A 27,039-nucleotide genomic window follows, 5' to 3' on the forward strand; every position below is an offset into this window, starting at 1 on the left:
ACAGGTCCCAAATGAAAGAATAGAGCAAAACCCCAAGAAAAGAACTAAGAGAAAAGGAGATAAGCAACCTAACAGATACTGAGTTCAAAATACTGCTTATAAGGATGCTCAATGAACTTAGTGAGAACCTCAGTGAACTTAGGGAGGGCCTCAAGAGCATAAAAAAGGACCAGTCATAAATGAAGGATGCACAGTCAGAAATGAAAGAGGCATTAACTGAAATAAAGAATAATTTACACAGCTTCAATAATAGAGTACGTAAATCCAAGGAGCAAACCATCGATTTGGAATATAAGGAAGCAAAAAATGCCCAATCAGAACAGCAAAAAGAAAAAAGAATTCAAAAAAATGAGGATAGTGTAAGGAGCCTCTGGGACAACTTCAAGCGTGCAACCATTCGCATCTTGGGGTGCCAGAAGGAGAAGAGCGAGAAAAAGAAATCGAAAACTTGTTTGAAACAATAATGGCATAAAACTTTCCTAACTTGGTGAAGGAAACAGCCATACAAGTTCAGGAAGCACAGACAGTCCCAAACAAGATGAACCCTAAGAGGCCCACACCAAGATACATCATCATCAAAATGCAAAAGGTTCAAGACAGAGAGAATCTTAAAAGCAGCAAGAGAAAGGCAGCTAGTTACCTACAAGGGAGTTCCCATTAGGCTGTCAGCTGATTTCTCAAAAGAAACTTTGCAGGCCAGAAGGGAGTGGCAAGAAATATTCAGTTATGAAAACCAAGAACCTACAACCAAAATTACTCTATCCTGCAAAGCTGTCATTTAGAATCAATGGTCATATAAAAACTTTTCCAGACAAGAAAAAGTTAAAGGAGTTCATCACTACCAAACCGTTATTATATGAGATGATGAAGGGTCTTTTTTGAAGAAAAAGATAAAACGTATGAACAAACAAAATGGCAATGAATACATATCTATGAACAATGGAATCTACGAACAAAATGAACAGGTAGAACAGAAACATCCTCATAGATACAGAGAACATTTTGTTGGTTGCCAGTTGGGAGCAGGGTTGGGGGAATGGGTGAAAAAGGTAAAGGGATTAAGAAGCACAAATTCATTGCTAGGCTGACAAACCTCAAAGGGAAAGGGGTTGGGGGGGTGGGAAGAAATAAACCAAAGAACTTTTATGCATAACCAATGGACACAGACAATAGTGTGGGAAAAGGTGGGAGGGGGGCAGGAGGGGGGTCAATGGGGGAAAAATGTGGAACATCTGTAATACATTTTACATCCAACAATAAAGATTTGAAAGAAAAAAAAATACATAAGTCAATAAAACATTTCCAAAAAAAAAAGCTGTGGTACATATACACAATGGAGTACTATATAGCTGTAAAAAAGAAGAGCTCTTATCCTTGAGACAACATGGAGGGACCTGGAAAGTATTATCCTAGGTAAAACAAGCCAAGCAGAGAAGACAAATATTATATGATCTCACTTATTTGTGGAATATAATGAACAGTCTAAAGAACAGGGTAGTCCCAGAGACATGGAAGTAGGGTACATACTGACAATCCCCAGAAGATGGATTGGGGGAGTATAAACCACAGAACTTATATGCATGTATGCCTAACTAATGGACATAGACAACAAAACTGGGGACAGGGTGGGGAGGAAAGGAGAGGAGGGTGTTAATGGGGCAAAAAGGAGAAACATCTGTAACAAAAATAAATAAATTAATTAAAAAATAAATAAATAGGTCAGCCTTGGCCAGTTTGGCTCAGTAGTTAGAGCGTCAGCCTGTGGTCCCGAGAGACCTGGGTTCGGTTCCTGCTAAGGGCACGTATCTCGGTTGCAGTTTGTCCCTGGCCCTGTTTGGGTTGTGCAGGTGGCAGCTACTCAATGTGTACCTTTCACATCAATGTTTCTCTCTCTCTCCCTCCCTCCCTCTCACTCTATCTGAACAAAAAAATGGAAGAATGTCCTCGGGTGAGGATAAAAAAATAAAAATAAATAAATATATAAGTCAAATTAAAATGGACTCTTAACAAGCACAAGCAAAAGATGAGGGGTAAAGGTTGGTAATAGTTGATAGAAAACATGCGGGTTTCGCCCTGGCCGATTGGCTCAGCAGTTGGAGAGTAGGCCTGAGGTCCAGAGAGATCCAGGTTCGGTTTCCGCTAAGGGCACGTACCTCGGTTGCAGTTTGTCCCCGGCCCTGGTTGGGTTGTGCAGGTGGCAACCACTCGATGTGTACCTTTCACATCGATGTTTCTCTCTGTCTCTCCCTCCCACTCTATCTGAACAAAATATGGGAAAAAAAAAAAAAAGGAAAGAAAATATGCGGGTTTCTATAAAAAAGTGCTTTAATAATATCTGGAATGAAATATTAAATTTAATTCTGACTGCCATTTCAGTAATTAAGAACTAATATTCTATGTTTTAAAAAAGTTTCATATGGAAAAGACTTGAGGGCAACTCAAACACTGTATTGCAGTAATAGATTATGAATAAAAAGAAATACAATCAGTGTGATAATAGTGGAGAGAACCAGACTTCCGGTTAACATAAGGAACATATTTTTAACAATGCTTCTTAGAAAATGGAATCCATGCAAACATTCATGAAGATACTGCTATGTGCAGGTAATAACTTGTCAGGTATGAGACAAAAACACGCTGGATATGGTCTTTAGGGAGCTGTCAGTCTAAAGACAAGTCATCATAATATATACAGATCATGAAAGACTGCATAGACTGAGAAGATGGGTACCTGGCTGACGGGAGGTGTTCAAGGCAGGCGCTACAGAAAATGTAGTATCTAAGTTACGTTTTAAACAAGCAAGAATTGTTTTGGCCAATTTGGAAGCGGTGCAGAAGGGCTTTTCAAAGAGAAGAGAATGGTACTCACAAGAGTTCTTTGTGAAGCAGTACAGACAAAGAGCTGCAAGTAGCAGGGTATGGTGCCCCACGTCAAGATGATGCCCTCGGACACACTGCACATGGGCTGAGAGCAACGAGGACTCACTGCACAGTGAATCGAGGAGTAACATTTGATGATACAGTTCAGAAAAATCATTTGGTGACAGCATAGAAATGAAGGGTGTGAAAGATTTTCAAGAGTATATAAGTGGACCAGAACTGTGTATTTCCTGAGATATCTACGGATATCCTGTGAAATAAAACAAAACACTCCATGGAAAAATAATTTTAGAACAGTACAAGATAAATGTTCCTCTTGGTGGTTTACAAAATACATTAACATTAAATTCTCTGATAAGTCCTCAGTATAAATAATCTCTGTATACATTAGGAAAATGCTGAGTTAAATATTTTTCCATAAAACATGTTTTTCATGGAATTTCTGTTGACTTGCACGGAACTGTAGCGGAAATGATAGCTTGCTCAATAAATGTGGGCTCCATAGATGAGTTGCAAAAGAAAAGTATTTGCCTGGCCAGTGTGGCTCAGTAGTTGAGCATCATCCCATACACCAGGAGGTCGCTGGTTCGATTCCCAGTCAGGGCACATGCCTGGGTTGCAGGCTTGATCCCCAGTTGGGGGTTGTGCAGGAGGCAGCCAATCGATGTTTCTCTTTCATTGATCTCTCTCCCTCTCCCTTCTTCTCTCTAAAAAAAGAAAAAAAAAAAAAGTATTTGGCCTCTGCTGCCAGAAGCCTTGTTCAAATTCTGACCCTGTCACTTAAATGCTTTATTACCTTAAGAAGTTACCTCATCTCTCTATATCTCATTTTCATCTTATCTGCAAAATGGAAATCACAACAGCATGGGTATTAAATAAGTTAACTTAGGTGAAATGGTTAAAACAGGGCTTGACCCTCAGTAAGAGCTATGTGTTAGCTATTCCTGTTCTTTTAAATTTCTTCCTACTGTTCAGCAGGTGTGGCTCAGTGGATTGAGCATCATCTCATGCACTGAGAGGTCCCAGTTCGACTCCCAGTCAGGACACATGCCCAGGTTTTGGGCTCCAGTCCCAGTAGGGGTCATGCAGGAGGCAGCTGATTGATGTTTCTCTCACATCAATGTTTCTATCTCTTCTCCCTTCCCCTCTCTCTGAAAAGAAAAAAAAAAAATCAATAAAAAATATTAAAAAAATTAATTCTTTCCTACTACTCCAAGGATTGATATGGGAGAAATATCTTTAACATAAAAAATTATGCTATTAGTATTACTGTGACATAGGCCCTACAGGTTCAGTTCATATACTATGGTCAATGTTATAACCTCTAGAATAGTTTCTGATTCATATATACGGAAAATCCCCTTTTAGCAGGATTTTGAAAATCTTTGTTTATGTAAAATGTCCCCAGCACCTGCAATAGTGCCTGGCACATAGTGGCTTCTCAACAAACATAAATGAATGAATAAGTGTAAAAGAAAAAGAAGTACAATTAATTAAACTTAATAAAATTTGTTAAACATGGTGAAAGACTAATGTTCTGTTTTTTTCATCATCATGGGCCAATAGAAGTATACCATCCAAAAAGAAAAGATTAAAGCACTTGTGGTCTGCCATGAAAATACACCAATATTATCCATGAGAAGGTTTCATTTGCAAAGGTGAGAACTTGAAAAATTTGAATGTAAGCCAATACAAAAGCCTTGCTTATACTGTAATAAACAAGGACAACGGAAAGTATTACCCCTAAAGTGATTCCATTTCCTCCAGAATCACCGATATTTCTTCTCATACAGTTAAGGAGATGATGCAACAGAAGTAAATGCTTGCCTTTTATTTGCACTATTAAAACTTATTTTACATGGCAACAAATCCAACTGCACAGGAAAGCTTATGATGAAAAGCATCCACTTCCCTACCCTTGATGTTTACTTAGCAGTTACATTTTTAGTTCTTCAACAATCACTAATACAGAAATCAAGATTCATTTATAAACACCCACCCCTGATTATTTTAAAGCAAATCCCAGACAGTATATCATTTTATCTGAAAATCCTATAGTATTTCTAAGAGGTAAGGGATCCATTTTTTCCACAATAAAATGAAACATTTTATTACCTGACATTGTATTCTATTGATTTTTCTTCCCTCTTTTACAATGGAGCTTCAGGTTTACAATGTAATCATTATATATATACGGCAATAGAAAGAACTAACTATTGACATACACAGAAACCTGGACAGATTAATTTCCAGAAAATTATGCTGAGTGAAAAAAAACAGTCCCAAAAGGTCACATAGTGTTTGATTCCATTTATGTAACATTCTTAAAATGACAAAATTAAAGATATGGATAACAGATTAGTGGTTGCCGGGGGTTCATGGGGAGTAGGAATGGTAAGTGAATATAGCTACAAATGGACAACAGGAGAGAGCTTTGATATTGTACTATTGTGATATTATACAATAGTTCTGTAAGATGTCACCAGCATTACTGGGAAAAACTAGGTAGAAGGTACTTGGGATCTCTCTCTAATTCTTCTTACAACAGCAAGCATTTCTAAAATTATCTCAAAATGAAACATTTAAACACAAAAAAACCATAATGATAGTTTTCCCTAATATTCCGTCAGAGTTCAAAGTACTCCAATTGGTCCATAAACATCTTTTTTTGAATTATTCAAATCAGAACCTCAATAAGGTCTCTACACATTTCATTTGGTTGATAGATCTCTTTAAATCTATGGTTCCTTCATTTTTTTCCTCTTGCTATTTATTTGGTGAAAACTGAGGCATCCCTCCCATAGAATGAGCCAAACTCCTTTGTGGGGGGTAGAGCATTTCATGCATGATTACATATATACTTCCTTACTGTATCAAGATACCTACTCTCCTTCTGTGGCATTATGAATGACCAATGGGCTCAGGTGTTCAGTCTGAGCCGTCCATCATGCTTCCCTATTACACTCCACCTAATATTCAACAGATTTCATGAACATGTCTTTTTTACTTATTAGTGGGGATTCTGCAATTATTTACTTGAAATAGAGCTCAAACTTTATTTTCTAATTTACAAAACAACTAGTTGATGTCCAAAACAGCTATGGTGGCCTTCAAGTTTTGTTATTTTTAATTATGTGCTTAAGTGTTTTTTCATATTTGATGTTTGTGTTTCAGTCTAGTACAGTCATTATTTCTGATGGTCACACTGCCCACTTCTGGTCAGTGGCAGCCCCTTCTTGATGGTTTTATGTCCTCTAACAGGACTCTAGCAGTTTCTTAAGCTTCCTTGCTTTCACATTAGGACAGAACTGAGTTAGTTTCCTACATTTGCTGTTGTAAATCTGAAAGAAACTCTGATCCCTTTTAGTTGAAAATGGTATTTAGAAATAGCAATCTAGGTATCAGAGATGCTCACTGCTAAACTTTATCAAGAGTGAGAAAATGGTGACAGTTGAGGTACTAGAAGTAATATGGGGAAGACTATGTAAAGTGTATGATTGTCTAACCACTAAGCTGTACACCGGAAACTAATACACAAAAACAAAAGCAAAACAAAAAAACCAATTAAGCAAATTATTTTAAAGAAAAAAACATAAGTTCATAATGGTATTTCCGAAATTCTGTCTGCAAGTTATTTTGTTTTGTTTTTTGTTAACCCTCACTAGAGGATTTTTTTTTCCATTGTTTTTTTTTAGAGAGTGGAAGGGAAGGGGGACAGAGAAAGAGAGAAAGAGAGAAAGAGAGAGAGAAACATCGACTGCCTGCTTCCCACACATGCCCCAACTAAAGCCTGGGGTCAAAACTGTAATTCTTTGGTGCCTGGGCTGACACTCTAACCACGGAGCCACACCGGCCAGGGCTATCTAGTAAGGTTTTGAACTTTTTTTTTCCTCACTGAAAACTCTTGATTCCTAATGATAGTTAAAAAACAAAACAAAACAAAAAAAAACCCCTCTTATTTTCTTTATTCTAGATTTAATTCCCCTGTCAATATGAGTGCTTCATACTGTTCAAGCCTTCTTTGCACTTATTTTTGTACTCAGGATATATCCCACTGCGGTTTTTCAAATTTCTAAGTTCGAAAAAAATTCTTTGTAAGATTAAGCTACCAACTTGATATACAGTTAATTTGTTTCATTTTACTTTTTAATTTTTAGGGACTGTTCCTTTTCTTCTATTTGATTTAATTTTGATAGTCATATTAAACACTTACACAGTTCAATCTCAAAAGGTAAAACATTCAAGGAAGTCATTCTTTCCTATTCCCCTCTCCTGTCGCCTCTCCCTAAAGGTAGAGGCCTTACTCTCCCACGTTTTTTTTTAATTCCTCACCCTAGGATATTTTTCTATTTATCTTTAGATAGAGTAGGAGGAAAAGGGAGAGAAAGTATAACATCAAAGTCAACTGGTTCCCTCCCGCATGACCTGACCAGGGCCAGGGATAAACCACAACCAAGGTATGTGCCCTTGGCTGAATTAGAACCCACAACTCATTGGTCCACAGGCCAACGCTCTACCACTGAGCCAAACTGATCAGGGCCACTTTTTTTAATGAAAAGATTTTATGTGGTTGTGTATATACATATACACACGTTTTTTAATGTTCCCTACTTTCTTAGATAAAAAGGTAGTACTGTATAATAGTTTGCCATATCGGGTGCCATAATAAAATACCACAGACTGGGCAGTTTGAACAATATTATTTTCTCACAATTCTGGAAGCTGAAAGTCCAAGATCAAGGTGCTAGTAGAACTGGTTTCCTCTGAGGCCTCTCATCAGTGTACAGATGGCTGCCCTCCTGTTGCCCATTCATATGGTCTTCTACCTGTGAGCCCCTGGTATCTTTTATGTCTTTTGGAAGGGACACCGGTCAGACTGCATTAGGAACCATTCTATAGGTTTCATTTTTACCTAATTATCCATTTAATGGCCCAATTTCCAAATACAGTCACATTCTGAGGTTAGGGCTTCAATATAAGAATTCTTGGGGAACAAGGTCACCCCCTAACAGGTAGCTTACTATATACATCATTTTACAGCTTGGTTAATTTTTTTTCACTTAATAGTAAATAATTCCTGGCATCGTTCCATAGTATTAAGAATTTTTTTTCATTATTTTCTATAGCTACAAAATACTCACTTTGTGAACACACCACAGTTCATTCACCAGTTTTATAATAACAGACATTTGGTTTGTTTTCAGTCTTTGGCATTACAAAGAGTGCTGCAATAATAACTTTGTACAATGCCTTTTTGTCACTGGATCTTTGTGATGAATTCCTAGAAATTGGATTACTGGGTAAATGAATATTTAAATTTGGCTTGAGCCCTGACCAGTTTGACTCAGCGGTTAGAGCGTCGGCCCACAGATCAGAGAGTCCTGGGTTCAGTTCCCGCTAGGGGCATGTACCTCAGTTGCAGTTTGTCCCTGGCCCCGCTTGGGGTCGTGTGGGTGGCAACCAGTCAGTGTCTCTCTCACATCAATGTTTCTCTCTCTCTCTCTCTTTCCCCCTCTCCCTCCCACTCTATCTGAAGATAAATATAAAAATGTCCTTGGGTGAGGATTAAAAAAATAATTTTGGCTTAATATTGCCAAACTGCCTTCCATAGAGATCTTCATTACCAGAAAACGTGTGAGTGTGCCTTACAAACAGAGTATGCTGTCAAAAGTCTGGATTTTTCCTAATCTAAAATGGTAAGAAATGACATCTCAATGTAGTTCTCATTATGATGATCAACCCTGAACATATTTTTCATGTTTAAGGGCCATTTTCATTTAAACTTTGTGAACTTTAAAAAATATCTCTTGGATATTTTTTTCTCATTGCTCAACTTAGAAGCTATTCTAATATTAGTATCTTAACCCTTTGTGTTTGATATAAATTAAAGATACTATTTCCACATTTCTCTTCTGTCTTTTAAATTTTCTTATAGAGTATCCCCTCCCCCCGCCCCACCCATGCATGCTACACGTTGCTTGGGTCCAATGGAGTGAAATTTACCAGTCTTTGACCTCAGTTTCTGGATTTTGAGTCATATTCTGGAAACTTTCTCCATTTCTAGGTTATAAAGAAAATCAATCTTATGAATTCTAAAGCTACTTCAAAGTTAGAAATTCTTTTATTTTCAAAAATCTTTCAGTTTTATTGAGGTTATCAATAAAAAATTTATATATTTAGGTTATGTGTGATTTTTTAAAAGGTGTACAAGATGATGACTAAATCTAGACATATACAATATAACATGATCACAATCAGGTTAATAAACACATCCATCACCTCAGATAGTTACCAGTTAGCACTTTTGTGTGTGTGTGTGTAAGATCTATTCTCTTAGAACACTTAAAGCATTCAACACAGTGTAAATCTCCACTAATCCTTGCCATGAAAGACGAGGTTATTTCTCACTTAAACTAAACCTTCCTCTTTCCTGTTAAGTTTTGGCTCTTTCATTGGTTACCTTTGACTTTACATTTGTATTTCTTTGCATCTTTCTTTTTTCTTTTATCCTCGCCCATGGACATTTTTTCTTCAAATAGAGCGGGAGGGAGGGAGAGGAAGAAAGAGAGAGAGAAAAAAATATCGACGTGAAAGGGACACATCGAGTGGCTGCCACCCGCACGACCCTACCAGGGCTGGAGACAAAGGTCTCTCTGGAACGCAGACCGATGCTCTAACCGCTGAGGCACACTGGCCAGGGCTCTTTGCATCTTTTAAAAGAGTTCTTAGATCCCTAATCTATAAGATGATAATTACAGTAATAATCATTGTTCTGTTTTATATGTATTAACTCACTTACTACTCATCGTAAGCTTATAAAATAAGTACCATTAATATCTCCATTTTAAAACCAATAGAGGAATCAAGAATCTTGCCCACCAAGCCAGTGCTAGGAAGCAGCAGGATTCAGAACCCAGGTTATCTGGCTCTAGAGCCTTCACTCTTAACCTCCATCCTTAACTTCACCTTCATCCTTTCTACTCACTTTAACCTTCTGTTCTTAGCTACATTCAGATCACCTTGTACACAATCAAGTTGTTAAAAATTTGCCCTAGTTGAAAACAAACAGCTTTTACATTATTACGACTGTATAAACATTTTCCATTGCTCTGCCAAGGACACAGATCATATTCCTTTCCTTTTCTGTGGCGCCCCCTAAAGATGATTCCTAGCACTATCAAATATACTTTTCTTTATACTTCCTTATTACTTGAAATCATATTTGCTCCAAAACTTTTGTATACAGACTTTTATTTGTAATTATATATAACTACCTTTCTTGTTCTTTTTTGGCACACCTTCCATTTTCTCAATCACAGGTCTTTTTGTTTTTCCCTCAAGAGACCTTCTTCCTAGAGCACCCTTTTCTCCTGCAAAAATTTGGACTAGCTGCTCTCCTGGGCTGGCTGAACAGCTATAATCAGAGACTGACTTGCATAGCTGTCCTTATTACTAGATCCACTGAATCCTGAATTCTCAAGCTTACTTCATTTTGTTCAAGTAGCACCCTCAGTATCCATAGAATAACTTTCAAAGTCCTTGAAATGTCTGAATGTATTTTTTCTCACAAACAAAATTAATTAAAATATTGGGCTGAAATTAAATTTCTTTCAAAGCTTTAAATGTCTTGTTTAATTATCTTTCAGCAATCAGACTGCTGTGAAACTTAATGGCACTCTGATTATTGTTTCCTGGTAGGAATAGTCTACTTTTCTCCTTATTTGATTTGTCGAAGTGCTGACCTTTTTTAAAAAAAATATTTTTTCTTTATTGATTTTAGAGAGAGGAAAGAAAAGAGAGGGAGAGATAGAAACATCGATGAGAGAGAACATCAACTGGCCGCCTCCTGCATGTCCCTCACTGGGGATCGGGCCCACAACCTCGGCATGTGTCCTGACCGGGAATCGAACTGGCAACCTCTTGGTGCATAGGTCGATGCTCAACCACTGAACCACACCGGCCGGGCATGCTGACCTTTTTTCATTCCTTTCTTTAGTTCTAAGAACTCCTCTTCTTTTACTTTGGCAATTTCTTCCATGCTACTTTGTTCTCTTTATTGATTTTAGAGAAAGAGGAAGGGAGAGGGAAAGAAACAGAAACATCGATGAGAGAGAACATCAATTGGCTGCCTCTAGCATGCTCCCCACTGGGGATCTGGCCCATAACCTAGGCATGTGCCCTGACCAGGAATCGAATCCACGACCCCTCGGTGCATGGGTTGACAGCCACTGAGCCACACCGGCTGGACCATGCTACTTCCTTGTTCTGAGATACCCAAGAAGTCTCCTAGAGTGGTCTCCCATCTCATTTTTATCCTGTCTCTCTTCTGCTCCCTTCTGGGAGACTTTCCTTAATTTCATTCTCTAGTCCAACTACTAAATTTTATATTTTTGCAAATACTTTTTTTCTGCTCCTTTTTCACAGCATCCCATTAATGGTTTTATACTTTCTTACAGTTGAGTATATACTTTCTTAACTTTGAGTATATCAGAATATTTATTCTTTAAATAATGTTTCCTTTCATTCTCTGAATAACATTTCTCTCTGGGATCAATTTTTAAAATTTTAAATATTGGTCTTTGATGTTCTTGGTTGTACTCAGTTGTCTGATTCTTACTTAAAGAAAGGCTGGAAATTGGTATGGGTGTCCTGCTTTCCAGCTACTAGGAACTACTCTGTGTGAGCCAGGGAGAATGAGGAGTGTCAATGCAGGCTTTGCTTAGGGCAGGGGTGGGGAACCATTCTTCTGCCAAGGGCCATTTGGATATGTATAACATCATTCAAGGGCCATACACAATTACCATGTTAAAAATTAGCCTGCTATATTAGATCAGGCCAATTTGGTGAGGCCTGTGATGGTAGCTGGTATTGATTTCCGGCCTTCTGAATGTTCCCCACCCCTGCTTTAAGGCAAAGAGCTGGCTGTTGAGATTGTGGGATTTTCCAAATGCCAGAATGAAGGCTTTAACCTAGATAACAACATCTGTTCTGAACTTGAGGGGGGGATAGGAGGGTGGGTTGTCAACTGGTGCAAATTGTTTCACATATAGGACTTCAATTAATCTGTTCACTACCACTTCTCACTCTCACCATCCACTGTACCTGCCAATACTGGGCCCAGTCTCTTGGGATTCCAATAGACAGGCTGGCTCCCAGCGCCTCTCTAGCTCCCTCCTAGCACATTCTGGGCTGTAAATCTTTCCACCTCTTTAATCTGTCAACATGCTCCCATCTGCTTTGTCTTCTAGAAATTCACTGAAGGCTGTCATCTGTTGCTTAATACCCCTCCTCATTTCCTTCCTCTTCTCACTGCTATTCTAAGCCTATCCCCCCCACCCCCCAATACACACATACAATTACATCAATATTTTGATGCAGTGGTGTCCTGGGAGGGGTTGAAACAAACCTTAATAACCCTTCTTCAACTTTCTGGCTACTGATTTTATTAAAGAAGTAGGTACACATTCTTTGGAAAAGTGTTTTTTAACGAGTATGAGGAAAACCAATTTCCAATGCAATAAAGTAGGATGAATGCATATTTCTGAACCTATATGTGTATTTTTTTCAGCAAAAGGATCTTTCAAAGGAGTACGTGACCTAAAAAAAGGGATTGAACCAGGAAAACATTCAGTTTATTCTGGTTTTGCTGACTTGGGGGTGAGTGTGCCACGTTTAAACCAAAAAAAAAGGCAGTTTTTGTTTCATGAAACATAAAAAAGTTTACTGAATTTGCCCTGGCCGGTTTGGCTCAGCAGTTAGAGTGTTGGCCCATGGTGGACCAATGAGTCGTGGGTTTGTCCCGGCCCTGGTTGGGGTCATGCGGAAGGGAACCAGTGGATGTGTCCCTCCACATCGATGTTTCTCTTTCTCTTTCTCTTTCTCTTTCTCTTTCTCTCTCTCTCTCTCTCTCTCTCTCTCTCCCCCCACTTCCCACTCTCTCTGAAGATAAATAGAAAAATATCCTCGGGTGAGGGTTACAAATAGGAAAGCTTACTGAAATTGAAGAGTTTAAGTTTGAAAATGTTGATTTTTTTTGGTATTTGTAGGATGGTTTAAGAGATGTCTAGTAAGCAGCTGAACATGTTTACAGACCAGAAAGATTTGGGAGTCATCCACCATGCTGCATATGGAATCACTCAGAAAATACAATATTTGGAAGGGCAAAGAGTAGAACTCTGGGTAATACAAACATCTAAGGATGGGGGAAGAAAATAAACCTCCCACAGAGACTGTAAGTGTTCTCAATGATGTAGAATGTTGCTGAGATGGTGACCTCAAAGAAGGCACTGGACTTTGATCACTAAGTTACTAAATAATTTGGAAAAATAATTGAAGTGGCAAGTGGTGGAGAATGAGACCAAATGTCAGATAATATGTGGAACTGGATTTGTTGAAGCATTTGTGTGAATCTTTCCAGGAGCAATGTGAGATGGGAGAGGGGATGTGGCTAGATTAGTCCAGAGTAGAAATGGAATGAAAGGGATGAAGAGCTGAGATTACCAACAAGAGTGGTTGAAAACAGCTCACATGGTTTAGGATAAGCACAGAAACAAGAAAATTAAGTAGTATCTGAAAGCTTGAGAGTACACAGAGAAGCCAGAAGATTATTAGTACTAGCAGAGGGACATAAGTAAGGGAGTGCAGGTGCTGATGGACAGAAGGCTAGGACTGGAGAGTGGGATATATAAATATATATTATTCAAAGTGGGAGATGCTTCGGTATTAACAAGTTGTAGGGCATTGCAAAGGAAGATCCAGATCAGTGAAGGGAAGGGGGCCAATAACTGAGTTAAGGTGCTAGGATCGGTTATCCATAAAAGACAGAAGTCATCTGAACCAGGACAGGCCTTGACACACTGACTGAGAGCTAGCGTCTAAATTCTTCCTTAAATATGGGGGAGTGATCCAGCCACTGGCAGAAGCAGATGGTACATTCATCCCTGTCTAGGAACTTAGAGAATTCCCCAAATAGGATGAAGTTAGATTAAATTCACACATAAAGATCGACTTAATATTTGAGTGTCAATGACTTACTGTACTGGATATACCTAACACATTCAAGAAAATGCAAAAATGGCCCTTAGGCAATTAAGAACTGAGTATAGAACTTCTGGTCAAGATGACAGCATAGGTAAACGCAGTATCACCTCCCCCCACAACTACATCAAAATTACAACTAAACTATAACACAGTCATCATTCAGAACCACCTGAAATCGACCTGAATGAAAGTCCTACGACTACTAAATTAAAGCAGCAGCCACACGAAGACTGGTAGGAGGCGCAGATGAGCTGGTCCCACACAGATAAAAGTCAGGAGAAACACCTCAGCTGGGAAGGTCCACCCTGAGGAGTGAGGGGTCCCATTCTCAAACCAGGCACCCAGTTCAGGGTACCAGTGCCAGGAAGAGAAGTCCCCATAACTTCTGGCTGGAAAAACCAGCGGGAACTGAGGCTGAGGGAGGCTGAGGTTGCTGGAGCCCCAGGCAGTTCCTCTTAAAGGGGCCGTGCACCGACTTACTGGGATTTGCTCCCTCTGGGTTGAGAGGGGAGGTAGTTTGAGGGTGCCAGAGACATACAGGGAAGAAATGAGCTTTTTGGCCTCCAGACAAGGGCTAGAGAGGTGGCTTTCTTCTGGACAGACATGCTGGCGGAGGCTGATGTTCCTTTGGTGAGCCCTTCCCTGGGGCGGCAGATGGCTGCCATATCTGGGACTCCAGCAACCTGGCTCACACCGTTTGCCCTGCCCTGGTTATTCCCTGAGGCCCTGCCCCACCCAACTTTCGGGCCCAGCCAAGCTGTTTCCACAGGTGTTACCACAGGATTGGCCTGTCTTGGATTCTGCTTCAGAGTTTCCTAAAATCTCTCAAACAAGCAGCATCTGATCTCAGCAAGCCCAATACTTCTTGTTAAGTGGCCCCAGGCCTGGCATTAGAAGCAACCGGCCTTGGTTCACAACTTGGCTTTTCCTGGGCAACTCTAAGCTCAGCACAAGAAGTAGCCATTAGCAGATCACTTTGTAGCTTATGACTGGTGGCCCCAGATAGAACATAAGCAGAAGTTGACCTTGCCCCAGAGCACGCACACCCAGTGGACAGCTTCAGAACACTGCAAAGCACCACCACCCAACTACCTCCACAAGAGACACACTCAATGAGCGGACTCCGTGGGTACCAAAGCCCTGATGAAGTACGTTTTGCTCTGTGTGGTGGGTCCCTGCACAGCTGAGAGGTCAGTGGTTAGTGAGCACAGCCAGTTCTTGCAGCTGATCAACCTGAGTAAATCCCTCCCATTGACATGCCAGCAGCAATCAAGACTCAATTACAACAGAAGTGTGTACAGTCCACACTAGGGGTGCACCTAGAGGGCCCAGCTGAGGTGATAAGGGAGATTGTGCCACTGGATCCTACAGGACACCTACAATAACAGGCCATCCTACAAAGCCTAGGAGACATAGCGACTCTACCTAATACATAGAAACAATCACAGGGAAGCAATAAAAATGAGGAGACAAAGAAAAAGGTCCCAAATGACAGAAAAGAACAAAACTTAAGGAAAAGAACTGCCCTGGCTGGTTTGGCTCAGCAGTTGGAGCATCGGCCCAGAGACCAGAGAGTCCCAGGTTCGGTTCCTGCAAAGGGCACGTATTTTGGTTGCAGTTTGTCCCCGGCCCCGGCTGGGGTTGTGCGGGTGGCAGGCAGCTGATGTGTCTCCCTCACATCAATGTGTATCTCTCTCTCTCTCTCCCGTTCTATCTGAAGATAAATGCAAAATATGTCCTCGGGTGAGGATAAAAAAAAAAAAAAAGAACTAAAAGAAATGGAGATAAGCAATCTAATAGACACAAAGTTCAAAACACTGGTTATAAGGATGCTCAATGAACTTAGTGAGGACCTCAAGAGCATAAAAAAGGACCAGTCAGAAATGAAGGAGGAACTAACTGAAATAAAGTATAATTTACAGGGAATCAATAGTAGAGTAGGTGAAGCCAAGAAAGAAACCATCGATTGGAAATATAAGAAAGCAAAAACACCCAATCAGAACACCAAAAATAAAAAAGTATCCCCAAAAAATGAGGATAATGTAAGGAGCCTCTGGGACAACTTCAAGCGTGCTAACATTCACATCATAGGGGTGCCTGAAGGAGAAGAGAGCAAACAAGAAACTGAAAACCTATCTGAGACAATAATGACAGAAAACTTCCCTAACTTGGTGAAGGAAACAGATATACAAGTCCAGGAAGCACAAAATCCCAAACAAGATGAACCTAAAGAGGTCCACACCGAGATACATCATCACCAAAATGCCAAAGGTTAAATCAAAAACAGAACCTTAAAAGCAGCAAGAGAAAAGCAGTTCGTTACCTACAAAGGAGCTCCCATAAGAGTGTCAGATGATTTCTCAAAAGAAATTTTGTAGGTCCGAGAGGAGTGGCAAGAGATATTCAAGGTGATGAAAAGCAATGACCTACAACCAAGATTACTCTATCCTGCAAAGGTATCATTTAGAATCGGTGGACATATCAAGAGTTTCCCAGACAAGAAAAAGTTAAAGGAGTTCATCATCACCAAACCAGAATTATATGAAATGCTGAAGGGTCTTCCTGAAGAAGAACACCACAAATATGAACAATAAAATGGCAATTATTACATATCTATCAAGAATGAAATCTACAAACAAAATGAGCAAGAACAGAAACAGACTTCTAGATACAGAGAACATTTTGTTGCTTGCCAAATGGGTGGGTACTGGGGATATGGGTGAAAAGATGAAGGAATTAAGAGGTACAAATTGGAATGGATAAAAAAGCTGTGGTACATATACACAATGGAGTACTATGCAGCTATAAGAAAGAAAGATCTCTTATCCTTTGAGACAACATGGAGGGACCTGGAAAGTATCATCCTAAGTGAAACAAGACAAACAGACAAAGACAAGTATCAAATGATCTCACTTATTTGTGGAATATAATGAACATAACAGTCCGAGGAATGGGGTAGTCCCAGAGATGTGGAAGTGGGGTACAGACTGACAATCCCCAGAAGAGGGGGTGGTGGGGGAGAGATAAACCACAGAACTCATATGCATGTATGCATGAACAATGGGCATGGACAACAAAGCTGGGGACAGGGTGGAGAGGGAGAGGAAGGGGGGAATCAGTGGGGGGGGAAAAGAGAAACATCTATAATAAAAATAAATTAATTAATTAAATTAAAAAGGAAAAAGTAAAAAAAAAAAAAGATGTACAAATTGGTTGTTAGACTGATGAACCTCAAAGGGAAGGGGGGAAGGAGGGTGAGATGAGATAAACCAAAGAACTTATATGCATATATGCATAACCAATGGACACCAACAATAGTGTGGGGAAGGCAGGAGGGGGGTGGGATTGGGGAGGAGGGGATCAATGGGGAAAAAAAGGGGGAACATTTGTAATACATTCAACAATAAAGATGAGTTAAATAAATAAATAAATAGATAAATAAAATAAAAGAATTGAGTATACAATCTCCTACGGCCCTTTCTATGCTATGATAAGATGATTTTATTATTCTTGGTCTAATGTTAACTAAAAAAACAAAAATTTTGTTTCCCTGTTTCCCTAACCATACAACAAACAAATGCATCACTTCTACTCTGTAATATATCTTTAGACACACACTCACCGGATTCTTTTTACGAAGTACTCTGTCTGTGTGCTTGCTTTCTTGAGATTTCCTCCTCTTAATTTTCTTTTCTTTGCAAGGCTCAGCTTCTGTATTAAATAAGCTGCAAACACTCTCTTCTGCAAAACTGGTCAATTGCTATAAAGAAAATTTTAAGTAGGAATACCATACAATGCAAGCAGTTATATGTGAATGCATGTTCTCTCACATGTATTTTCTTTCCCATGCTGCCTCTACAATTCTTACATACCATTTCCTCTAAATTTAGAAATTTCATTCAGGTGTATTTTAACCAACTTAACCTACTGGGAGAAATAGTAATTATTAATTTCCGATCTACCAAACATGGACCCAGAAGCATATGCACTTTGTCCAATTATTGTAAGGAAAAAAAAAAAAATCCTGTAAGAATTAGTTGATCTATTCATTCATCAAAATTGTTATTTGAGCCCTGGCCAGTTTTGCTCAGCGGTTAGAGGGTCGGCTGGAAGACCAATGAGTTGTAGGTTCAATTTCAGTCAAGGGCACGTACCTCAGTTGCAATTTGTACACGGCCCTGGTCAGGTTGTGCGCGAGGCAACCAGTCGATGTGGCTCTATCACATTGATGTTTCTCTCTCCCTTTCCCACTCTATCTGAAGATAAATGGAAAAATATCCTCAGGTTAGGATTTGAAAAAAAAACCACCAAAGGTGGAGATATCATTACCCTGAATTACATGCTAGGTAGGATAAGGAATTAGCTCTCAAGAACACTGTTCAAGCCCTGGCCAGTTTGGCTCAGCGGTTAGAGCGTCGGCCTGCGGTTCGGAGAGACCCGGGTTCGGTTCCCGCTAAGGGCACATACTTCGGTTGCAGTTTGTCCCCGGCCCTGGTTGGTCGTGCGGGTGGCAGCCACTCGATGTGTCCCTTCACGTCGATGTGTCTCACTCTCTCTCCCTCCCACTCTATCTGTACAAAAAGTGGAAAAAATATCCTCGGGTGAGGATAAAAAAACAAACAAACAAAAAAAAACAAACAAAAAAAAGAACACTGTTCAAGCCTAGATTTTACACATAATCATTTGATCATGAAAAAATTTAAAAAATATACCGTAAGATTTAAAAACAAATACATTGTGCCAAATATAAACACTTACACTTCTGTTAGAGGTCCGTGTTTTCCTACCATCTTTACAGGAAAGTATTTTCTCGTGGTTATTTGAAGAGCTAAGTGCATCCATGCCTGAAAAGTAAAACACAAACAAAATCAGGGTAGCTAACAAAACGGTTGTCTTTCTGATATAGTGCATACTCTTTTGAATACTGACCTTTGATTCTACTATATTATCTAAACATAATTAACTACCATGAGAAATATATTTTGAGATTCAAAAATATTAAAACTTTAAGTTTACTGAATACCTAGAAACTTTCGACACTTTCCATGGAGAGTGCATAACATGTTATCTTGCTGAAATAACAGATTAAATCACATTATAATAAACACCCATATTTCACTCATGTCCATTTATTCAAGCTACATTTTGTACCATGAAATTGTGTTGAAAGGGCATTAAAATGGTCATGAACGTATTTTATTTTACAAAGTTCAGGAAAACTTTGATTACATACTTAAAAAAATTTTTTTAATCCTTTCTTGGGGATTATTTTTCCACTGATTTTTGGATAGGAGGGAAGGAAGGGGAGAGGGGAAGTAAAAAGAGAGAGAAAAACATCGATGTCAGAGAGACACATCAATTGGTTGCCTCCCAAACCACCCTGACCAGGGGTAGGGGTCAAATCTGCAACACAGGTATGTGCCCTTGACTGAGAATAAAACCCACAACTCTTGAGTCCTCGGGCCGATGTTCTAACCGCTGAGCCAAACTGGCCAGGGCTTAATTTGACTACTTTTAATGATATAAATGAAAGGCAGTATAATGTGTTAAGGAGCATATACTTTTGAATGTGATAGACTAATGCTTCAAATTTTAGCTCTACTGTAACACTTCATGTCTTGGATTCTGTGCTAATGAGCTCGGTTTGTGTCCTATACCCAACGAAAAGCCATTAAAGGATTTCAGCCAGGGAAACGACATAAATAATAGTTCCCATGACACGCTTGCCAGCCAAGTTCTGGTTTGTCAGGAAAGGGCAGTGGTATTTGTTGCTTTGCCATGATCATAAAAAAGAAAAAGACCTTGGAAAGTACATGTGCCCAAAATGCCACGTTAATGTTAATGAACAATTTTGGATATTTCAGAATGACCCTTACAATCTATATCATTCCACCTGAACAAACTGGGGAAAAGAGCTTCCATCCAAGGAAGTATGGGACTTGAAATGGAAATGGACGAGTAAGAAATATAAGTTTTTCTATACTATTTGTTTTTTTATACCAAGTATGCATTGTTGTAATAAAACTAAAATTAAAAAAAGAAACCAACAAAATTAAGTTTCCTTCACACAGATATTGCAAATCACATTTATTAATATAGGATAAACACAATTACTACCTGAAAGATTCTCGGAAACTGAAGACTTACTAAGAGGGCTCACAACAGCAAATGATACCTGAAGAGGTTCTATGTTTTCCTAAACAAAGAAAAAAAAGGCAGAAATTAGACATCCTTAAATTCAGTGGACATATAAATAATGTACCCCAAAGAAAATAATATGGATTTATTTTTGTAGGTGGAATTATAATAAGCATAAAAATTAGAAATCAATAAAAGGTTGAAAAAGAATATGTCAAAGCAAAAGATATGCCTATGAAAAATAACATGGTGTTTCCTCAAAAAATTAAAAACTGAACTGCCATTTGACCCAGTGATCCCACATCTAGGAATATATCCTAAGAAGCCTGAAACACCAATCAGAAAGAATATATGTACCCCCATGTTCACAGCAGTGCTATTTACAATAGCTAAGATTTGGAAACAGCCCAAATGTCCATCAATAGATGAGTGGATAAAAAAGCTGTGATACATTTACACAATGAAATACATGCAGCTGTATAAGAGAAAGATCTCTTCTCCTTTGAGATGACATGAAGGGACCTGGAGAGTATTATGCTAAGCCAAATAAGCCAATCAGAGAAAGACAAATACAACATGATCTCATTTACGGAATATAGTGAATAAAATAAGCTGACGATTAAAACAGATCCAGAGACAAGGAAGTAGGGAACAGACTGACAAATCTCACAGGGAAGGGGGTTGGGAGGGGTGGGAAGAAATAAACCAAAGAACTTATATATGCATACATGCACAATCATGGACACAGACAATAGTATGGAGAAGACAAGAAAAGGGTGGGAGCCAGGAGGAGGGGGGGTCAATAGGGGAAAAGGGAGAGAAATCTGTAATACTTTCAACAATAAAGATTTTTAAAAAGATATCGAATATAAAAATAAAATATATTTTATAATATTTGCCAATGATCTTAAATGAAACCATGTTTACTAACTACAATCCCCAACACACACATAAAAACCCTTTAAGTGAAAGTGGCTACAATGACACACTAGTAAGTTATTTTTTGGTTTACTTAAAATTCCATGTCCTAACTCTTATAGAATAAGACAATCCTTTAATAAACACAACCTAACATCAGATTATTCAGGGAAACTTCAGGGTAAAATGGCAATATAAACATAGTTGTCAAATCTTTTCTTTCCCAAGTAATTGCCATTATGATGGTAACTTTGCTTTTCATAAATAAAATTTGTCAGGATGAAGAAAAATTTTTTCACTACATTGCTCAGAGTTCTTATCAGAAATAAATCCTGGATATTGTCAAATGTTTTCTCTACACCTACTGAGATAAAGAAAAGGTTTTCCAGTCTTACTGTGTTAAAATGGTGAATTATACTGATTTAAAAAATATTAAACCATCTTCGCATCTCTGGATTACATCTCATTTGGTCATGATGTACTTTTATATATGTTCTTATGTTCATAAAGATATTGGATTGCAATTTTCTTATAATGTGTCTCATTATGGTATCTTGTAAAGCTGACATTCATGAATTGGGAAGTAGTCCCACCTTCTCAATTTGTTTAAATGAGCAAATGTAGAATTAGTACTATATTTTCATTAAATGCTTGGAAGAATTCATTAGTAAAATCATCTGGACATGCATTTTATTTTTTTTTCATCCTCACCCGAGGACATTTTTCCATTTTTTGTTCAGATAGAGCGGAAGGGAGAGAGAGGAAGAGAGAGAGAGAGAGAGAAACATCGATGTGAAGGGACACATTGAGTGGCTGCCACCCGCACGACCAAACAGGGTCGGGGCAGCAGCACTCCCCAGCCTCCAACGGTGGGACCTGGGGCTCCACGGAGGCCTGTGCAGTCCAGTAGCCTACAAGAGCAGTGGGAAGCCAGAGCCCGAGAGAGACTGGTGCGATCCAGCTGCCCACCGCAGGACATGCAGGGGGTGGGGGCATCAAAAAGGCCTGTGCAACCCAACACGGACTACGTGATCTAGTTACCCATGGGGACTGTGGGGTGCTGAAGCACCAGAGAGTCCTACATGACCCAGCAAGGACTGTACCATCCAGTTACCCATGGGACCTGCAGGGTGTTGAAACAACAGAGAGGCCTGTGCAACCCAGCAGCCCATAATATAGGCATAGAGCACGGCCCCCAAAGCGACCGTGGGATCCAGTTACCTGCGGGACCTGTAGGGTGCTGGGGTACCAGGAAGGTCTGTGCGAACAAGCTGTGCTCAAGATAGGCATAGAGGATGTGAAAAATGGAGGTGGAGTAAATAGAAGCTACGCAGACGATCTCCGAGGACCAAACGGGAATTACAACTTAATTAGACAATTCCTCGGAAAAAAGCAACAGAAAAGCAGCAGGACAAGACCATATAACCAGGCACACTGGTAGGATCTGCGGAGGCACAAGAGGGTGGTGGGCTGGGAGCCCATGTACAGCAGCAGTCTTAGCTGTGAGCAGCGCCCTCGGGGAGTAAAGACCAAGCCCACTCCACAGTGCAGAGAGCCAGGACAGAGCGCTAAAATAGCCACAGCCACTCAACTGAGGGCTACCGCAGAGGGAGAAGACTGGGCTGGAACTCTGGGGGGACATCCAGGATGTGGAGGGCACTCAGAGTTTTTGCTGAGTTGCGGCCACAAAGGACGGTGGCCAGTGTGCTCCTTCCCAGAGCTGTGGGGAAAAGCAGCAGCACCCCCCTCAGAGATTGAGCCTGAAATGAAAATTGATGCTCATTAAAAACCAGCATCTATCCCACCCTCTGGAAATCCTCTTATGCAGAACACCAGGGCTGCATTAGAAGGCACTGAGTTACTGAGACTACTGGCCACCAGGAAAAAGCTAGAGGATAACTGAACCGTTCCTAGGCTTGCAAATCTAGCAAGGAAAGTAAGACTTAATAGTGGTGTTTAACGTGGGCCCACCCAGGCTCATCTGAACCCAGTAGAGGGAGCCACAAACAGGAGAACACCAACACCCACAGGGAAAATTTGACAGGCTCCAAAACCCGTTGAGATAGCCAAAATGTTGAAACAAAAAAAAAATCTATTGAAGATGAGATCAATGAAATGCAGCTAAGCAAATTATCAGAGGTAGAGTTCAGAGCCATAATCTTGAGGAAGCTCAACAGCATGAGTAAGGATATCAGCACCATGAGTGAAGATATAGAAACATTGAAAACGAACCAAGTGGAAGTAAAAAATGACATAGCAGAAATTAAGAACACATTGGAAGGACTAACCAGCAGAGCAGAGGAAGCTGAGGACCGGATCAGTAAATTAGAAGACAGTAGAAAAAAAAAAAGTAAACCAGTTAGAAAACCAAAAGGAAAAAACAATTAAAAAACAGGAAGACAGCTTAAGAGAACTGCGGGACAACTAGACACGTAATAATATTCGCATCATAGGAGGAAGAAAATGGGCAAGGGGTAGAGAATATATTTAAAGAAATAGTGACAGAAAACTTTCCTTCCTAACTTGGTGAAGGAAGGAGGCATGCACAGAGAGCCCCAAGTAAGAAGAACCCAAACAGGTCCACACCAAGACACATAGTACTTAAATGCCAAAAATTAAAGACAAAGAGAGAATCCTAAAGGCAGCAAGAGATAAGCAACAGGTTACCTACAAAGGAAACCCCATAAGGCTCTCAGCTGACTTCTGACAAGAAACACTACAGGCCAGAAGGGAATGGCATGAAGTAATCAAGGTCATAAAAAACAAAGATCTGAATCCAAGACTACTCTGTCCAGCAATGCTGTCATTCAAGATAGAAGGTCAAATAAAGAGCTTCCCAGACAAAAAAAGGCTAAGGGAATATATTAGCACCAAACCAGCACTGCAAGATATGCTAAAAGGACTGCTGTAATTAGTAGAAGAAATAGGAAGAAAAATAGAACCACATTAAACAAAAATGGCAATAAATAAGTACATAACAATTATCTCCTTAAATGTGAATGGACTGAATGCTCCCATCAAAGACACAGAGTAGCTAATTGGATAAGAAAGCATGACTCACATATATGTTGTTTTCAAGAGACCCACCTCACGACAAAAGACTCACAAAGGTTGAAAGTGAAAAAAATCTTTCAAGCAAACGGAAAGGAAATAAAAGTTGGGGTAGCAACACTCATATATACCAATATCCCTGATGAACATAGATACCAAAATCCTCAACAAAATACTAGCAAACCAATCCAGCAATACATCAAAAAAATTATTCACCAAGGCTGGTACAATATTCACAAATCAATAAATGTGATAAACCACATAAACAAAATGAAAGATAAAAATCATACGATCATATCAATAGACGCTGAAAAAGCATTCAACAAAATCCTGCACCCGTTTCTGATAAAAACGCTCAGCAATCTGGGAATAGAGGGAGCATATCTTGACATAATAAACGCTATATATGAAAGACCTACAGGCAACATCATACTCAATGGGCAAAAACTAAAAGTATTTCCCTTAAGGACAGGAACAAGACAAGGATGCCCACCTTCGACACTCTTATTTAACATAGTACTGGAAGTCTTAACCACAGCAAGAAGACAGGAAGAAAAAATAAAAGGGATCCAAATTGGAAAGGAGGAAGTGAAACTGTCATTATTCGCAGATAACATGATACTATACGTAAACCCCAAAGACTCCACCAAAAACCTATTACACTTAATAAATGAATTTGGCAAAGTAGCAGGATATAAAATTAACGTCAAGAATGGTGGCATTCTTATAAACCAATGATGAACTCACAGAAAGAGAAACTAAAAAAATCCCATTTACCATCGCAGCAAAAAAATTAAGATACCAAGGAATAAACTTAACCAAAAAAATAAAAGACCTATTCGCAAAAAACTACAGGTCATTGAAAAAAGAAATAGAGGAAGATATCAAAAACTGGAAACACATACCTTGTTCATGAATTGGAAGAATTAACATCATTCAAATGTCCATACTACCCAAAGCAATGTACAGAGTCAATGAATCCCCATCAAAATACCAATGGCGTACTTCACAGAATTAGAACAAGTACTTCAAAAGTTCATATGGAACCAAAAAAAACCTCGAATAGCCACAGCAATCTTGAAAAAGAAGAACAAAGTTGGAGGGATCACATTACCAGATTTCAGGTTATACTACAAAACCACTGTAATCGAAACAGCCTGGTACTGGCACAAGAACAGGCATATAGACCAGTGGAACAGAACAAATCCCAGAAATGGTCCCAAGGCAATATGCTCAATTAATATTTGTCAAAGGTGGCAAGAGCATACAGTAGAGTAAAGACAGCCTCTTTAATAAATGGTGTTGGGACAATTGGACAGCTATATGCAAAAAAATGAAACTAGACCATCAACTTACAACCCTACACAAGAATAAACTCAAAATGGATAAAAGTCTTAAATGTGACTCATGAATCCATAAAAATCCTAGAAGAAACTGTAGGCAGCAAAGTTTCAGACATCAAATTCAGCAGAATTTTCACTGATATATCACCTAAGGCAACAGAAACAAAGGAGAAAATGAACACATGGGACTACATCAAACTCAAAAGCTTCTGCACAGCAAAAGATACAATCATCAAAATGGAAAGGCAACCCACTGTATGGGAGAGCATCATTGCCAATGATATATCAGATAAGGGGTTAATTTCCAATATGTATAGAGTGCTCATACAACTCAACAAAAGAAAAACAAAGAACCCAATTAAAAAATGTGCAGAGGAACTAAATAACACCTCTCTAAACAGGACATGCAAATGGCTAAGAGATATATGAAGAAATGCTCAACATCACTAATCATCAGAGAGATGCAAATTAAAACAACAATGAGGTATCACCTCACTCCTGTTAGAATGGCCGCCATCAACAAATCATCAAACAAGTGTTTGCAAGGGTGTGGAGAAAAGGGGACTCTAGTACACTGCTGGCGGGAATGCAGACTAATGCAGCCACTATGGAAAACAATATGGTGTTACCTCAAAAAATTAAAAATTGAACTGCCATTTGACCCAGTGATCCCACTTCTGGGAATATACCCTAAGAAGCCTGAAACATCAATCAGAAAGAATATATGTACCCCCATGTTCATAGCAGCACTATTTACAATAGCTAAGATCTGGAAACAACCCAAATGTTCATCAGTAGACCAATGGATAAAAAAGCAGTGGTACGTATACAAAATGGAGTATTATGCAGCTGTAAATAAGAAAGATCTCTTATCCTTTGAGATGACATGGAGGAAACTGGAAAGTATTACTCTAAGCGAAACAAGCCAAACAGAGAAAGACAGGTATCATATGATCTCACTTATTTGTGGAATATAATGAACATAACAGTATGAGGAGTGAGATAGTCCCAGAGACATGGAAGTGGGGTACAGACTGACAATCCCCAGAAGAGGGGGGTGGTGAGGGATAAATAAAACACAGAACTTATATGCATGTATGCATGAACAATATACATGGACAACAAAGCTGGGGTCAAGGCTGGGAGGGAAGGGAACGATGGAATCAGTGGGGGAAAAAGGAGAAACATCTGTAACAGAAATAAATTAATTAATAATATATATATAAAAACTGTGTTCTGCATTTTTCACACTTACAAGATTTTCCCCCTTGTCATCAAAGTTTGGTTGAGGCAACTGCTCAGGACCTGTTGATTCAAGTAGCAAGGGGCTGATGGTACTTAAATCCTTTTTACGAACAGGTGTTTCTCCTTTACGCAACGGAGTATTTGCTGGCAGAGATTCATCAAATACCTCAGGGCTTAGGTCCTCTCCAAAAGTAACTCTCTTCCTCTTCCTCATATTTACAAAGGCTGATACCTTACAATTTTCTTGACCTTCTACAGATAATAGGAATATTTAAAAATTAAGCTCAATTTCTTATCTATCAGGCATATCTTAGAATCTTTTAACACGATTATATTGCATTATTATTTGTATAAAAATCTGTAGAGAAAAAAATCAAAATGAAAAAGATAAGTAGTAGTAAAATACGGTAATAGATTTTAAAGT

The 27,039-nt window shown here is 39.2% G+C and overlaps 1 protein-coding gene across 6 annotated transcripts in view; it reads right to left on the reverse strand.

The window, feature by feature from the left end:
• The window catches only part of CDCA2 (cell division cycle associated 2), a 67,221-nt gene that overhangs the window by 12,074 nt on the left and 28,108 nt on the right, over positions 1-27,039 (reverse strand). For 5 of the 6 annotated variants that reach the window (XM_036241092.1, XM_036241094.1, XM_036241093.1 and 2 more), the window contains 4 exons: positions 26,626-26,867; positions 20,038-20,116; positions 18,679-18,764; positions 17,543-17,680 (listed from right to left, as the gene is read on the reverse strand). In XM_036241092.1, the coding sequence (XP_036096985.1) occupies positions 17,543-17,680; positions 18,679-18,764; positions 20,038-20,116; positions 26,626-26,867 (545 nt within the window). The remainder of the gene's footprint in view (positions 1-17,542; positions 17,681-18,678; positions 18,765-20,037; positions 20,117-26,625; positions 26,868-27,039) is intronic. The other variant, XM_036241091.1, reaches the window with a different exon arrangement.

The sequence above is a fragment of the Molossus molossus genome, unplaced genomic scaffold (assembly GCF_014108415.1).
Source record: "Molossus molossus isolate mMolMol1 unplaced genomic scaffold, mMolMol1.p scaffold_m16_p_4, whole genome shotgun sequence".
NCBI classification, from domain to species: Eukaryota; Metazoa; Chordata; class Mammalia; order Chiroptera; family Molossidae; genus Molossus; species Molossus molossus.